At 46.7% G+C, this 15675-nt stretch overlaps 1 protein-coding gene across 2 annotated transcripts in view; it reads left to right on the top strand.

Annotated features, from left to right (window-relative positions):
* The window catches only part of PTPRG (protein tyrosine phosphatase receptor type G), a 699041-nt gene that overhangs the window by 584450 nt on the left and 98916 nt on the right, over positions 1-15675 (top strand). For both annotated transcript variants that reach the window (XM_012748370.3, XM_012748369.2), the window contains exons 10-12: positions 2513-2621; positions 8482-8531; positions 10675-11461. In XM_012748370.3, coding sequence (XP_012603824.1) covers positions 2513-2621; positions 8482-8531; positions 10675-11461 — 946 coding nt within the window. The remainder of the gene's footprint in view (positions 1-2512; positions 2622-8481; positions 8532-10674; positions 11462-15675) is intronic.

Raw genomic sequence — 15675 nt, 5'->3', positions numbered from 1 at the left:
ATTTTCTTTCGGAACACACAAAATGAATCTGCTTAACTCCTCAAAGTCTAGAGTGCTGACTTAGTGGCAACAAAGCTCTTCTCTAACTTGTGGTTAGGGTGGCCCAGAAACCTAAAAAGTCATGCTTAACATTCGAGCAGCATTTTCTAGTGGGCGTCCCTCTTGCTCAGCCTGGCCACAAACCTGCGAGGCAGGTGTCATTACCCACCTCTTCCAAAAGAGATAAATGAGGCTTAAAGCGAAATAACATGACTCTGACCTACCCACTGTCACCGGGAAGCTGTTTTTGAGGCAGCGGCTGCAGGTGGGGCCACAGTGACATTTTAATGCCAGTTCAGAGGTTTTCAATGGCTGTGTCAGGAAGACCCACGCAGTGGCTAAGCTCACACGGGGCTGCATCTATACTAGGCCCAAAATACATGCTTCGATGGCGACATCCATCCATTAGGAAGAATCTTTGAAAATCAGTTGCTTTTGTTTCTTCAGCAAGCGAGTGCTGCCTGCTTCTTAGGTATTTTCTACTTTCTCATTTTTATTTATTTATTTTATTTTATTGTTTTAGACAGAATCTCACTCCGTTGCCCGGGCTAGAATGCTGTGGCCTCAGCCTAGCTCACAGCAACCTCAAACTCCTGGGCTCAAGCGATCCTCCTGCCTCAGCCTCCAGAGTAGCTGGGACTACAGGCATGCGCCATCATGCCCAGCTAATTTTTCCTATGTATTTTTAGTTGGCCAATTAATTTATTTCTATTTTTAGTAGAGACGGGGTTTCACTCTTGCTCAGGCTGGTCTCAAACTCCTGACCTTGAGCGATCTGCCCGCCTCGCCCTCCCGGAGTGCTAGGATTACAGGCATGAGCCACCATGCCCAGCTCTTTCTCATTTTTAAAGGCTATTGGAATGAAACTTTAAGGAATGGGGACCAGAATTTGGCTGGTGATGTTTGCCCATAGGTCGGCAAACTTCTAGACATTTTATGCTTTACGGATTTAAACAGTCCCTGTCTCGGCTACTCAAGCGAGTCCCATTGCAGGGTAGAAGCAGCCATAGATGACACATAAACAGCCATGGCTATGTGCCAGTAAAACTTGGATTTGTGGCCGGGCATGGTGGCTCACGCGTGTAATCCTAGCACTCTGGGAGGCTGAGGCGGGAGGATTGCTTGAGATCAGGAGTTCAAAACCAGCCTGAGCAAGAACAAGACCCCCGTCTCTACTAAAAATAGAAAGAAATTAATTGGCCAACTAAAAATAAATATAAAAAAAATTAGCCGGGCATGGTGGCACATGCCTGTAGTCCCAGCTACTCTGGAGGCTGAGGCAGGAGGATCGCTTGAGCCCAGGAGTTTGAGGTTGCTGTGAGCTAGGCTTACACCACGGCACTCTAGCCCTGGAAGACAGAGTGAGACTCTGTCTCAAAAAAAAAAAATAGGCCGGGCGCTGTGGCTCACGCCTGTAATCCTAGCTCTTGGGAGGCCGAGGCGGGCGGATTGCTCAAGGTCAGGAGTTCAAAACCAGCCTGAGCAAGAGCGAGACCCCGTCTCTACTATAAATAGAAAGAAATTAATTGGCCAACTGATATATATATATAAAAAATTAGCCGGGCATGGTGGCGCATGCCTGTAGTCCCAGCTACTCGGGAGGCTGAGGCAGAAGGATCACTCGAGCCCAGGAGTTTGAGGTTGCTGTGAGCTCTGACGCCACGGCACTCACTCTAGCCTGGGCAACAAAGCGAGACTCTGTCTCAAAAAAAAAAAAAATAAAAAAAATAAAAAACAAAAACAAACAAACTTGATTCATAAAAACAGATGGTGGCCGGAGCTCCCCGACCCCTGGTTAGACCGTTGGCAGTCTTTCCCTTGCTCAGTGTGGTCTATCCATGAGCAAGGTTTGCCTGGCCTATGTCACATAGTTCTCACAAGAACCTTAACAGTTCAAGTTGAGTAGAGGCTGAAAGACTTGGAGGAGCTGGCTCAGAATCACACTGCTCATGAGTGGCGTGAAAGGCTGGATCTCGTGTCCCCTGCCCACTAGCCTGGTGGCTTTCCTTGCACCGTGCCCCATACTCTCCATAGTCCTTTAGACTGCAAAGAAAGAAACACGCAGAGATTATTTCGTGGATGTTCTAAACTCTGCATGGCTCTGGAGATTAGGTACACTTGATGATGCTAGAGGCTGTCTAAGAATAATTATAGTTTATCAGGTACAGTAATCATCACAGAAGTCCAAGCCTTGTGAGTGTAAAGAGGGCTGAAGACACATTCTAAGCCAGTGTCAAGAATGATGCTATTATTTCTCTTATCCTGCACATTTCGACATTGAAAACAGCTTTTAGGCAAAGTCATGAAAACAGATTCACACGCAAGGTCTCAATGGCCTTCCAAAGTGAGCCTTTGTCCGTAGGGCGACATCATTTCTGTCCGGCTTTGCCTTGGTACCCAGGTTTGTCTTGAGGATACAAAGCGTGCGCTGGCCTTCAAACCCAACTCACCGCCTGTCCTTCTTCACCTACAGAAAGCCACCATTAGCCACGTCTCACCCGACAGCCTTTACCTGTTCCGCGTGCAGGCTGTGTGTCGGAACGACATGCGTAGCGACTTCAGCCAGACGATGCTCTTTCAAGGTGAGGCTGGTCTCCCCTGAATGTGCCCTGGGCGCTTGCTGTGCCTTGTCCTCCTACCTGCCAAGGTGCTCGCGAGCCTGGCCTAACAACCAGTATAGGGTTTTAAACCCCCCGCGGAAAGCCGCAGTCATTAATTTGGATTTGTCTTTTAGGCTGGAGGTTTCCTAGGCCAGAGGAAGAGGGGAAAAGCAAAGCTTATTTTCTCTTTATTTTATTGTCATTTTCCAGCTGTGGAGAGCCAAGTATTTGGACCTTTCTCTCACCCCTAGCACGGTGGCTGTGTCAGATCACAATATCACCTCCAAGTCGTGTCGTTGAATGTCCTCTTTGGATTTCCTGACATGAGTCAGTTAGCTGTTCTCCCCAGAACTGCAGCCTCAAACAGATACGGTTCAGCCACACAAACGAGCCCCTTCTTCCAGGATCTTCGCGATTCCTGGGATCTAGATACGTGGTCTTGCTGATTTAGGGATTCATGGAAAGTTCTACGAATGAACTAAGGTGCAGCAAGTGAGACATCTGCCTTGGAGCAAAATTTAAAGGGGTGCCAGCAAACTTAGTGATCAAGAGACGATGCCGTAATGGGAGTTTTGTTTTATTAAAGCAAAATTAATGCAAACATTTCAGGAACAAAATATCAAGATTTTAGGTAAAGCTGCACAGGAGGCACTCTGTCCTACCCTACCGAAATCCTGGTCTTGGCTCCAATATTATTTACAGAAATAGGCAGCCAGCCTGGGGGCCATAATTTGCTGACGTGGTTTCTTTAATGTGATACGTGCTAAGAACAGCGTGGAAGTAGAGCTCTGCTCTGCCAGCCTGAGGCCCTCCTTGGTCAAGTTCTTTACTTCTTGGGTCCTCTGTTTCCCCATCCATAAAATGAAAAACGCACACAGCAGGCTAGTCGTGCTTATTAACCTTTTTGAGTCGTGGGTCTTAGGAAGGATTTGGACCGTTTCCCTAGAATTTTGCATACAACTTCAGGGCCCATGGAAGGCGTGTAGGTCGTAGACCAGCAGCCTCAGCTGGAAGCTTCACAGGCCCTTCCCAGACCAGCTGCATCAGAATCTCGGGGTGGGGGGTGGAATCTGAGTTTTAGTGAGGTGGCCCTGGTGGCCGGCTGCATGGTAGGGGCCCTGGAGTGAGGGCCCTCGGTCTGAGTCCCAGCTGCCACTTAGTGACTGTACAACTCTGAGAATGCTCCTTAACTTCTTAAAGCTCCTGCTTCCTAATCCAAAAAGTGGAGGTATTAACAGCGACAACCTCACAGGGTCCTTGTAGAATGACATGGGTGACACATTTTAAGTAATTTGCATAGTGCGCATAGCCGGCTACTACCACCACGTGGAAACATCCCCTTAGTATTAGGTTTGATATAAAAAAGTTTATAAATGATGATCCCAGGGTAAGAAGCCTTCCAGCCTAGATTCCCTTTCCAAGGATCCCTTCTAGGTTGAAAATCTTACATTTGGTATTTTATATATTCTTTGCTAATGTTCACATTGATGTCATCCTTCCATTGAAACTCATCGAAATTGGTGGGCAGAATGCAGTGGCTCACGCCTGTCGAGCTTGCAGTGAGCTATGTCACTGCAGTCCAGCCTGGGTGACAGAGTGAGACCCCGTCTCAGAAGGAAAGGAAGGAAGGAAAAGAAAGAGGGAAGGAAAGGAAACAGCCAATCTACATTTTGTCATAAATAAATCACACTTACTGTCTCTACTTTTACCCTGAATATACTGGTCTCTTTCTCTGTGTCGAGGAAGGACTACAAACCAAGGCCAGGTCTGTGCCGGCCAAGTGGGGGGAGAGAAGATTCTAGACTAGGTGCTTACTGAGGCTGAGGTCCTGGAACTGTGGACACATAAATCACGATTAGGCCTCCCGTGTGCTCTGACCAAGAGCCTCGACTCTGCAGAACTGCCTCGCCTGATTAATAGGCCCTGAGCTCCCTAGCTTCTGCGTGGACTTTGAAAAATTAAATGTTTGTAATATAATATAATTCAAAAAGGCCCGATCAGCTAATAAATTCAAAGCACAGAATATTCTGAATGTCTGATCACAGCGACTTGCCGAAAATGGCCAGTGTCTACGTGGTCTGCAGACTTTCTTTGCTCGGAGGTGGACGTGAGTGTATTCGATATTTATGTGAGTGTTTATCCCCACGTGTAGATCAAGGGGCAGGATCCTTTATTTTCACCTTCCCACAGTGGCTCTAGCTTGTCCCTGCCACGTCCAAGCAAGCGGTGTAAAAAACTAAATCTGTCATCCTAGCACTCTGGGAGGCGGAGGCGGGAGGATTGCTCAAGGTCAGGAGTTCGAAACCAGCTGAAACAAGAGCGAAGACCCCGTCTTTACTAAAAAAATAGAAAGAAATTAATTGGCCAACTAAAAATATATAGAAAAAATTAGCCAGGCATGGTGGCGCATGTTTGTTTTCCCAGCTACTCGGGAGGCTGAGGCAGGAGGATCCCTTGAGCCCAGGAGTTGGAGATTGCTGTGAGCTAAGCTGATGCCATGGCACTCTAGCCTGGGCAACAGAGTGAGACTCTGACTCAAAACACACACACACACACACACACACACACACACACCCCACCCCCACCCCAAATCTTAAGGTAAGCAACCGTCCCTTTTCTGGTAGGCCAGCGTGGAATTCATTAGCAATAGAGGCCCATGTACAAAACTGATCAACGATGAAGACTTAAGTTTGTAAAAGGGAAAGGAAAAAAAACACAGAGATTTCCGCAGAAGCCTTGTTCAGAATAATTAGGTTTCTCAATAATAAACTGACATCTGGCTTGGGAGCATGAGGAAGCCACATGGAATATTTACCTTATTATAGTAAATAGAATGATATTTACGATCCATATTGTTGTATTTACCTTACTGTGGTAAATATAATAACAATAATAACAGCAAGCAAGATTTGTAGAGTGGCTCGCAGTTTCAGAGCCTTGTCACATAAATCATTTCATCCGAACCACACTCCGTGGCAGCTTGTAATGTAGGTGTTATTTTACAAACGAGGAAATGATGTTCAGAGTGCAGGTAACTCAAGAAGAATCACTCGGCCACTAAGCAGAGTTTGGTTTTTTGACTGCAAAGCCCAATCGCTTATACACAGCCCTGGATCACCCCAGAGAGTAAATATTACCCAGTCCTCCAAATCTTCAACAGAAGGATAAAAAGATTGATGATGAAGTGTTCAAAGCCATTTTGCAATTCCCAGCAGTCATGGAAAACCTCGCACAAACTTGTTCTTCCAGCCACAAACCCGTCCCTCTCAAGGCCCACACATCCTCTCTCATAACAATTTCAAATAAATAAGTAAAATACATAGGAAAGGAACCAATTACATTCAAATGCAGTTGTCAAAATATTTTAAACAAATTTGGGATGTAGTAATATATGTGCTTTTTTTCATTAAATGACAAGTAGCTTGTCTGTGAGCTACCATGATTTCTGAGTAGTGATGAACTTCAATGATATTCCAAAATAGCTCCAGCAGCGATGAGGCAGTATGAAAATATCTGTGATTTCAATCAGAGACAAAGTCGCGGGTCCTGCTAATGCAGCTGGGATCGGATGACTACACGCACTGCAGAAAAAAGTGCACGCACCGTGGCAGGAGAGCTTAGTGAGGACACAGGTGGCAGTTTCCCCCATCCCTGAATTCCATGAGGCCCGGGGGCCACAGGTTAAGCACTTATGATCTGAAAGGTCCTGTGGAAACGTCTTAGTCACCAGGGCTCTAACTGACCCCGGCGGAGATTGCTCAAGACTAATGGAAAGCCGGCAAGCGCCGCAGACAAACTGTTGCCCTATGGGAGGGTGAGCCAAATTTGGCCAAAACTGTGTTTTCAGATAAGCAGGAGATTAGGATTTTTAGATGAAGGGCTACTGTTTATGATGTTGGTGGAAAACTTGTTTTTTGGGTTTTTTTTAAAGAAAAAAAAAAAAGCTTGCAGGCCAAACAAAAGTATATGTAGGTCACTTGCCATTTCTAGTTTAGATTAAAAAAAAAAAAATCACAGCAGCTACAAGTGGCATTTATTTTGGTAATTAGCTTTTTTTTTTTTTTTGCTAATATTTCGATGCCATGTATATAGGAGGGAGATTTTCAGTTTATGAAGCATTATTGTTTCTTAAAATACCCACAAAGAAGCAGTGTATTATGGCTTTTTCAAATGTTATATTATCTGTGGCTGGGCACAGTGGCTCATGCCTATATAATCTCAGCACTTTGGGAGGCTAAAGTGGGAGGTTTGCTTGAGACCAGGAGTTAGAGACCAGCCTGGGCAACATAGCAAGACCCATGTCCCTACCAAAAGTTTAAAAATTAGCCAGGTGTGGTAGCATGTGCCTATAGACCCAGCTACTCAGGAGACTGAAGCAAAAGGATCCCTTGAGCTCAGGAGTTTGAGGCTGCAGTGAGCTATGATCATACCACTGCACTCCATCCTGGATGATAGAGTTGGAGTCTGCTTTCTAAATAAATAAATTAGTGTATGTGTGTGTACAGACACACACACATATATGATAATACACAAAAGACAAGGCAGGCACATAGAGTTAAATTATACAGTTCTTACATTTTTACAAAGTAGTAAAAGTACTAATTTAAGGCTGGGTGAGGTGGCTCACGCCTATAATCCTAGCACTCTGGGAGGCTGAGGTGGGAAGATCGCTCAAGGCCAGGAGTTCGAAACCATCCTGAGCAAGAGCGAGACCTCATCTCTATTAAAATAGAAAGAAATTAATTGGCCAACTAAAAATATATAGAAAAAATTAGCTGGGCATGGTGGTGCATGCCTGTTGTCCCAGGTACTTGGGAGGCTGAGGCAGGAGGATTGCTGAGCCCAGGAGTTTGAGGTTGCTGTGAGCAAGGCTGATGCCACGGCACTCTAGCCCAAGCAACAGAGTGAGACTCTGTCTCAGATAAAAAGTACTAATTTAAGATAAACAGTAGTAAGGATGCATGTTAGAATCACTAAACGGATAATACAGGAAATTATGACAAAAGAGATACTAGAGGAGGAACAATAGAATAATATGATTCCATTTAAATGAAGTTCAAAAATAGGTTAAACTCTGACAGAGGTCAGAATAGTGGTTTCCTTTAGGGGTGGGGTGGGTATTGATTGCATAGGGCACAAGCAAACCTTTTCCCTGCAGAACACTAGAAAATATATCTTAATATGGGTAGCAGTTACACAGTGTTTACATATGTAAAATTAATTGAACTATACACTTAAGTCTTATGCATTTTACTGTATGTAAGTTGTACCTCAATAAAACAGAAAGCAATAAAAAAAAATAAAAGCTTAAGACAAGGGTCAGCAAACTATAGCCCCTAGGTCAAATCTAGCTCTGTGCATGTTTTTGTGACTTATAAGCTAAGAAGCGTTTTACGTTTTTAAATGGTTGGAAAAAATCTACAAAAGAATATTTTGACATGTGAAAAAAAAATTTTTTTTGAGGCAGAGTCTCACACCTGGCTAGAATGCAGTGGCATCAACCTAGCTCACTACAACCTCCAACTCCTGGGTTCAAAGCGATCCTCCTGCCTCAGCCTCTGTAGTAGCTGGGACTACAGACACGTGCTACCACGCCCTGCTCATTTTTCTGTTTTTAGTGGAAATGAGGTCTCACTATTGCTCAGGCTGGTCTTGAGCCTCTGAGCTCAAGCAGTCCTCCCACCTTGGCCTCCCAAAATGCTATGATTGCAGGCGTGAGCCACCACACCCAGACTTGACATGTGAAAATTACATGTAATTCGGACTTGAGTCCATAAGTAAAGTTTTGTTTTGTTGTAATCACAAAAAATTTTGTTTACAATGTAATTTCTTTGTTTCTCAGCTAATACCACTCGAATATTCCAAGGTACCAGAATTGTGAAAACAGGAGTGGTAAGTAGAGCATGGTAATGGCTTTTGTCACAGCTGGTTGTTAATTTGCATGCAGTTAAAACTGTCACCACCAGGTGGCAGTATAATGTTGTTAAACTGCTAGATGTAACAAGGTTAAAATAGAGAAAAAGACATTGTTCACTTTTTATAATTCAATACTTTATGAAAACAAGCTGTGCAACAGTGTTAGAGGGTTATGTTATATAATTTTTTCAAGGTAAAAATCTGCCAGATTATAATTATTTATGATCTGTGGAATCAGACAGTGCAGGAATGCAAAGGAGTTAATCTGTTCCAACCCTTTCATTGGATGTTTGCTAAAACTCAGAGGTTGTCACTTTCCCAAAATTACATGGATCCGAAAGTTTCTGGAGCCTGAATTAATATCTCTGTTTCCCCATTCTTGGTACAACCAATAATTACAACGCTAATCACCCTGGCAGCGATAAAAATAATAGCCTAAAATTCACTAAGCACTTCCTGAGTTTCAGGCACAGCTTATTTTATTTACTCCTCCAGGCAGCCCACAAAGTCAATGTTCCTATTATTCCCATTTTATGCCTGAGGAAACTGAGGCTCTGTGAGCTAAAGCTATGTGTTCCGGCATCACCCAGAAAGCAAGTGAGAAATCATCAACTCACACCCAGACAGGCTGACTTCTCTGTGTCAAGCGCCTTTTTTTTTTCTTTTCTTTTCTTTTTTTGAGACAGAGTCTCACTCTCTTGCCCGGGCTAGAGTGCCGTGGCATCAGCCTAGCTCACAGCAACCCAAACTCCTGGGCTCAGGCAATCCTTCTGCCTAAGCCTCACGAGTAGCTGGGACTATAGGCATGTGCCATCATGCTTGGCTACGTTTTTCTATATATTTTTAGTTGGCCAATTAATTTCTTTGTATTTTTAGTAGAGATGGGGTCTTGCTCTTGCTCAGTCTGGTTTCGAACTCCTGACCTTGAGCGATCTTCCCACCTCGGCCTCCCAGACTGCTGGGATTATAGGTGTGAGCCACTGCGCCCGGCGAGCACCTTTTCTTATGTGATTTTTGGCATTTCATAAGCCACCTTCAGAACTTACAAAGTTTTCAAAGTAAAACTTCCTGAGAAAGCATGAAACCTAAGCTGTCCCAGTTATTGTTTTGAACTATATAAATAACAGGATGGACTTTAGGATTCTGCATACCAGATTATAAGAACTATTAAACTGGTATCTCAAAGCAACACTTCTTGTTTTCCTACAATACTGTATGTGAATTAAAATCCCACCTTTGAGCTCCAGTTTAGTATGGTGGGAAGAATGAGCTGAGGTTTGCACCCAGGCAGCTCTGCATTCCCACCCTCCTGGCTATACACATGCGCAGACTCCTTAACGTCTCTCTACCTTAGTTTCCCCGAGGTAAAATGGGGTGACAGTCACGCCTGCCCCCGGGGTAGCATAGAAAGCCCCAGTACACAGCTGGCACTTGTCAAATGCAACTCTTGTTATTCTTGTTGATGATGTTGTCATCTATACGGACGCAGATTTTGCCACGGATAAGCCCAGACACTCTGGGAGGGACCGTGACTCCATGGCACCCAGTGTGGAGATGCAAAGCAGCACCCAGAGCTTGGGGTGCAGAGTGGGGCTCCCTCGTCTGGGCTGCCACCACAGATGTGGGCAGGCCACTGTCCCCGGGCCACCCACTGTCTCACTGTGAGACGGTGGAGCTGGACCAGAGCCTCCCAGTTCTTCCCCGCCCCGACAGCTGTGCATTCTCCTGGAGCGTCAGGGATACACCTGGCATCCAGGGGATCCTGCCTCTGTCACCCCGAGAACAGATGCCCATGTGACTTTGTTTGTCATTAAGCCAACTAACTTACGTTTTTGCCACTCTATCTCACCTTGAGTAATATTGGTGAAAAGTTGAGTTTGATACACTGTTCATTTTTTTTCCTGGGCTCAAAGTAATTATAAACCCATTAAAATAAAAGTCGGATACCCATGGACCACCCAGTGTCACCTTTGACACCATGCTGTGGGAATCTCTGTAGGATAAGAGTGAAACCCTCAGAGGGTCACAGCCAGGGCCCTGTTCCCGGTGCTCATCACTGACATGTCTCTGCTTTTTCCTCTCCCGCCGCTTCTCCAAACACCCGGATGACCCTTGTCAGCCCACAGTGTCACCTGCCTCCTCCGCCGACATGGCTCCCATCAGTTCAGGGTCTTCTACCTGGACGTCCTCTGGCATCCCCTTCTCGTTCGTTTCCATGGCCACTGGGATGGGCCCCTCCTCCAGCGGCAGCCAGGCGACAGTGGCCTCAGTGGTCACCAGCACGCTCCTGGCCGGCCTGGGCTTTGGCGGCGGCGGCATCTCCTCCTTCCCCAGCACCGTGTGGCCCACGCGCCTGCCCACGGCCGCGGCGGCCAGCAAGCAGGCGGGCAGGCCGGTGCTGGCCACCACGGAGGCCGCGGCCTCCCCAGGGCCAGACAATGACTCGGCGCCCACCAAGGACGGCGAGGGCGCGGAGGACGGCGGCGGCAAGGACGAGAAGGGCGAGAGCGAGGACGGCGAGCGCGAGCACGAGGAGGACAGCGACAAGGACTCCGAGAAGAAGGAGAAGGGCGCGGTGACCCAGGCCACCGAGGAGCGGACCCAGGCGGAGCCCAGCCCCACGGCCGCCTCCCCCAGCAGGACCGCCCAGGACGGGGGGCACCAGACTATACCCGGGCGCGGGCCAGCCCACACACCCGCCGTCCCCACCGACTGGCCAGGGGGGCGCAGGGACGCCGGCCCAGGCCTGGGCCCCGGTTCGGTCACCTCCACCCAAGTGCCCGCCACAGCCACGGAGGAGCAGTTCACAGCGGGAGATCCCAGGAGGCCCGAAGCGCCATCCAAGAAGCCTGCGTCCCGAGGCGACCGCTTTTCCGAGGACAGCAGATTCATCACTGTCAATCCAGGTGAGTGGCGCCAGTCACTGCTGTTCCGCGCTGCCGCGAACACCCGGACCCTTTTCTGCAAATTAGGAGCCGCAGGTCAGATTCAGAAAGTGCTTAATATTCTTGGAATCCTATATGTCCCTGATATCAAAAGGGTGCACACAACTGTCTCTGTGTGTGTGTGTGTGTGTGTGTGTGTGTGTGTGTGTGTGTGTGTGTGTGTGTGTTCCTATTTTATTCTAAGAAAAAGAACCTGTCGTCTTTGCTGGAATAAGTCTTTCCTTGATATTTGTTTCCTTGCCTCGAAATAACTCCAGGGACTTCAACCAGGCAATGATGTGCATGAATAAAAAAGGCATCGATCTTAAGAAGTTTATTCATTAAGAATCCACTCCTCAGTCATTTTATTCAACTCGTCTATTTATGGATGGCCAGTATCGTGCCAGGCACTGGGTGAGGTGGTGTCCCCAGGGAGCACAGTCCCTGCCTATTGCATGTCACGGCCCAGAGGTGGTGGCTGGCATGGAGCATGTGCCTGGGAGTTAGGTAGCAGGAAGGCAGGAGGCAGGCACGCTGGATAAGTGATTGGCCAGCAGGCCAGCTAGCTGATGGAAGTTTCTGATTGTGAAATGGTAATAGAAGAAATAAATAGACAGGATGCTGTCCAAGAGAATTATATATGGAGAGGCCAGGGACCTACCTTAACTAAGAAAGGCCACTCTGGGGAAATGACATTTACATTGAATCCTAAAGAATGAAAAGCTTCAGTCTGGGGAGAACTGGCCCTTGGTCCCATGGTCACTGCCCAAGAGCGATGGGCGCCTCTCTGTGGCTGTGCTCACGAGCCAGTTCACAGACAGTGAGGCCAGGGCTTGCGGTCCTAGTCACCCCCGTACCGGCAGCAATTTTGTTGCTCTGTCATATTCTCAAATCTTGATGAGCCACCCTGACGGTATCTGCAAGGGAGCCATAAGCGCGAGGCGTTGTTATTGTTGTGAGGAGTTTTCTTAATAAGAAATTCTTCCTTTTGCCAGACTACAAGATGTTTAGCAACAATTTTTTTTGCGTCTAAGCTGTTGTGGAGTTATAAGAGTGCAAAAAAAAAAAAAAGCAACTGGTAAATATTTATTTGCTTTTGCGCTTGTAAACATTAAAATTCATCTAAAGCTGAGATCTCGTATGTTAAGATACAACTTAGAATAAATTTTCATGTTTTGAATTTACTTTGCTCTTAGAGCTGGTATGAACTAATTTTTTGAAGTGGGGGTCTCTGGTGGGCGTTGCTCAGTTTTGCTGTGGTTTGTTTGGGGGAAAGGTGCAGAATAGCCTTTTGTGGAATCTAGTGACGGCAGTATGGGGCCACGTGGGAAGCTATTTCTGTACGAACGGTGACATTTCCTCCGGGAATTGCTGTGACAACGTTGAATTTCTTGCATTGTGAAGATACTAAGGAAATATTTATGGAATGCCCACTGTATAACAGGCCCAGGACTAGGCATTGGGGATAGAACATAGATCAAGACAGACTTTAGTTCTCCCGGGGTTTACATTCTAGTGGGGAAGCTTGGTGAGAATATTCTAGAAAACAAATGCATGCCATTAAACAGCCTTAATTGGCAGAGTTGGGGAGGAGGATGGTGTCGTGCTGAGTGGTCAAGGATGACCCAAGTGGCGAGAAGGAGCTGGCCATTCCAGGCTGCGGTCCAGAGACCCTAGCAGGTCCAGAGACCCTAAAGTGGGGATGAATTTGGATCGGTTAAGAAGCTTCCAGAAGGCCAGTATAGTTCCACCATAGAAAGGGAGGGGAAGTTCAGAGCTCAGGGGCCGTGCTGAGGATTCGGTTCTACTGGACATGGAAAATCAGTGGTAGATCTCTGCAGTCACTCATCTGGTGAGCTATTTCAAAAGATCACTCGGGCCCCTGCATAGAGATGAGACAGGTAGGGCAAGAGTGGGCACAGGAAGCCCAGTGAGGAGGCAACGGTGATGACAGCTTAGACCAGAGTGTTTTCTCTGGGGACAAGTGGTGGACTTGGAATTGGCTTATGAGCTTGAGTGATCCAGCCTCTGGCCTGAGGGTTAGGGTTAAGCTCTAGCAAAGTGATATTCCCAGCCTGCGCCTCTTAAACGTCTCCTTGACCCCGGTCCTGGAAAATACGGCCGCCACGAGCTTAGGATGGGAGTGTTTCAGTTGGAGAGACGGGAAAGAGGCAGGGACCGGCTCTGCTCCACGTGAGTGGAAGATTGCAAGGAAAGTGATGGAGAAGTAGATGGTGAACCTTGAGGACTCCCAGCTCCCACTCTGGGACGTGTGGATCTTCAGCGTCAATCCTTCGGGGATCTGAGGGCAGCTACGGTCTTGGCAGAGTGGCTTTTGGGGTCGGATCAACCCAGAAGGCTCTGCCCCATGTTCACTCAGGGTCCTCAGGCACATCTTTGTCCAGTATCCTTGTCTCTTAAGTGGGTTAATGGTAGTCCTCAGTGTAAAAGGTGGTATAGACAAACCGAGTATCCCTTGCTGCTGTTGACTAAGAAGATGCCAACACAAATAACAGTGGCAACTGTGGGGAGGGCCCAGTAGGTCTTTCTTTGGCCATTGTCCATGGACATTAGAGATCGTGCTGACACTGGTCCCCATTAGCTGCCGTCGAAAGTGACCTCTAGGACTGCCAGCCCATCCCCAGCACTGGCAGGTCAGGGCTGCTTCCTCACACCTTCAGCTCAACAAGAAAGTCTGTCTCTTCCAAAAGCCAGGAAAGCTCTTCCTGCAGAATTTCAGGCAGTGCAAGTTTGAAAGCAGCGGTGGTGATCACTTAAGCCAGGGATGAGCAAACTTTCAGCAAAGGGCCAGAGAGTATTTTCAGCGTTGCAGGCCGTGGGTCTCTGTCGCAGCTACTCAGCTCTGCCTTGTGGAACGAAAGCAGCCGTAGACAACACGTAAAACAAGTGGACGTGATGGTGTTCCCATAAAACTTTGTTTACAAAAACAGGCAGTGGCCTGATTTGGTCCACGATCTGTCCAATTTCTTTTTAATGAAAACATCATCATTTTAATGTTAGTGGTGGTTTATTTTTTAAAGATTTTGTGTGTACCTTTGTTTCAATCTGTACTACGTTTATTTTTTCCTTACAATAAGTAACAACAATTTTTTTTTTTTTTGAGACAGAGTCTCACTGTGTTGCCCGGGCTAGAGTGCTATGGCGTTAGCCTAGCTCACAGCAATCTCAAACTCCTGGGCTCAAGCAATCCTCCTGCCTCAGCCTCCCGAATAGCTGGGACTACAGGCATGTACCACCATATCCAGCTATTTTTTTCTATATATTTTAAGTTGTCCAGCTAATTTCTTCCTATTTTTAGTAGAGATGGAGTCTCACTCACTCTTGCTTAGGCTGGTCTCGAACTCCTGACCTTAGTGATCTTCCCACCTCGGCCTCCCAGAGTGCTAGGATTACAGGTGTGAGCCACTGCGCCTACATTTATTTTTTCCTTACAATAAGTAACAACAATTATTTTTATCAATAGTGTCCGAAAAGAGTGATGTTTAAAGTTACAAGCTATGTTATATTTTTACAGGCATCCCCAAAAAGCTTGTTTACATGTCTTCGATGTTTGATAACATCTTTCTTTAAGTACTATGAGTAGCAGCTTTGGTATTATCTCGCAGGGAGGAGGGGAATCCAGCGATGACTGCCAGCAAGAATACCCAGTGATCAGAAGTCCAGGATCAGAAGCCCCCTATTTTTGAGTTCAAATTTTAAAAACAATTTCTCCCTTTAAAAAAAAAAAAAAAAAAGTACCAAACTAAACACATCCCTGGGCCAGGTAGGAGCCATGGGTGCCCGACCTCCACAGCAGTGTGGATTGCTGTAGTGGCAACTGCATTTGAAGCCTCTTGGGGACTGAAGGCCCATGGACAGTCGCTGCCTGTCACCAGGCCTTTTCATATCATCTTTTTAGTGCAAAGCCCTCAGCTGGGCACGTGCTACGTGGAAATTCAGCATATGGTCCCTCCCTCGGGAGCCACATCCTAAATGTGGAGGCAGACCCAGAAGCCGTTTGATGCATCCATGGAATGTTCTAGGTGGGTGCAGGCCAGCGCACTCCAGCAAAAACATTTCAGAGTGGGCACAGTCTACAAACGCATCACTTAGTGCTGAGGGTTTCCATTTTTGTTTCCTTAAGTCAGGGGAACTCTTTTGTTTTTTTTCCCCCAGATTAAATCTTGCTCAGAGTC

This window comes from Microcebus murinus, chromosome 30 (genome assembly GCF_040939455.1).
Source record: "Microcebus murinus isolate Inina chromosome 30, M.murinus_Inina_mat1.0, whole genome shotgun sequence".
Taxonomy (NCBI): Eukaryota; Metazoa; Chordata; class Mammalia; order Primates; family Cheirogaleidae; genus Microcebus; species Microcebus murinus.
The sequence above is the reverse complement of the archived record's forward strand: the minus strand, read 5'-3'. Positions and strand labels throughout refer to the sequence as shown.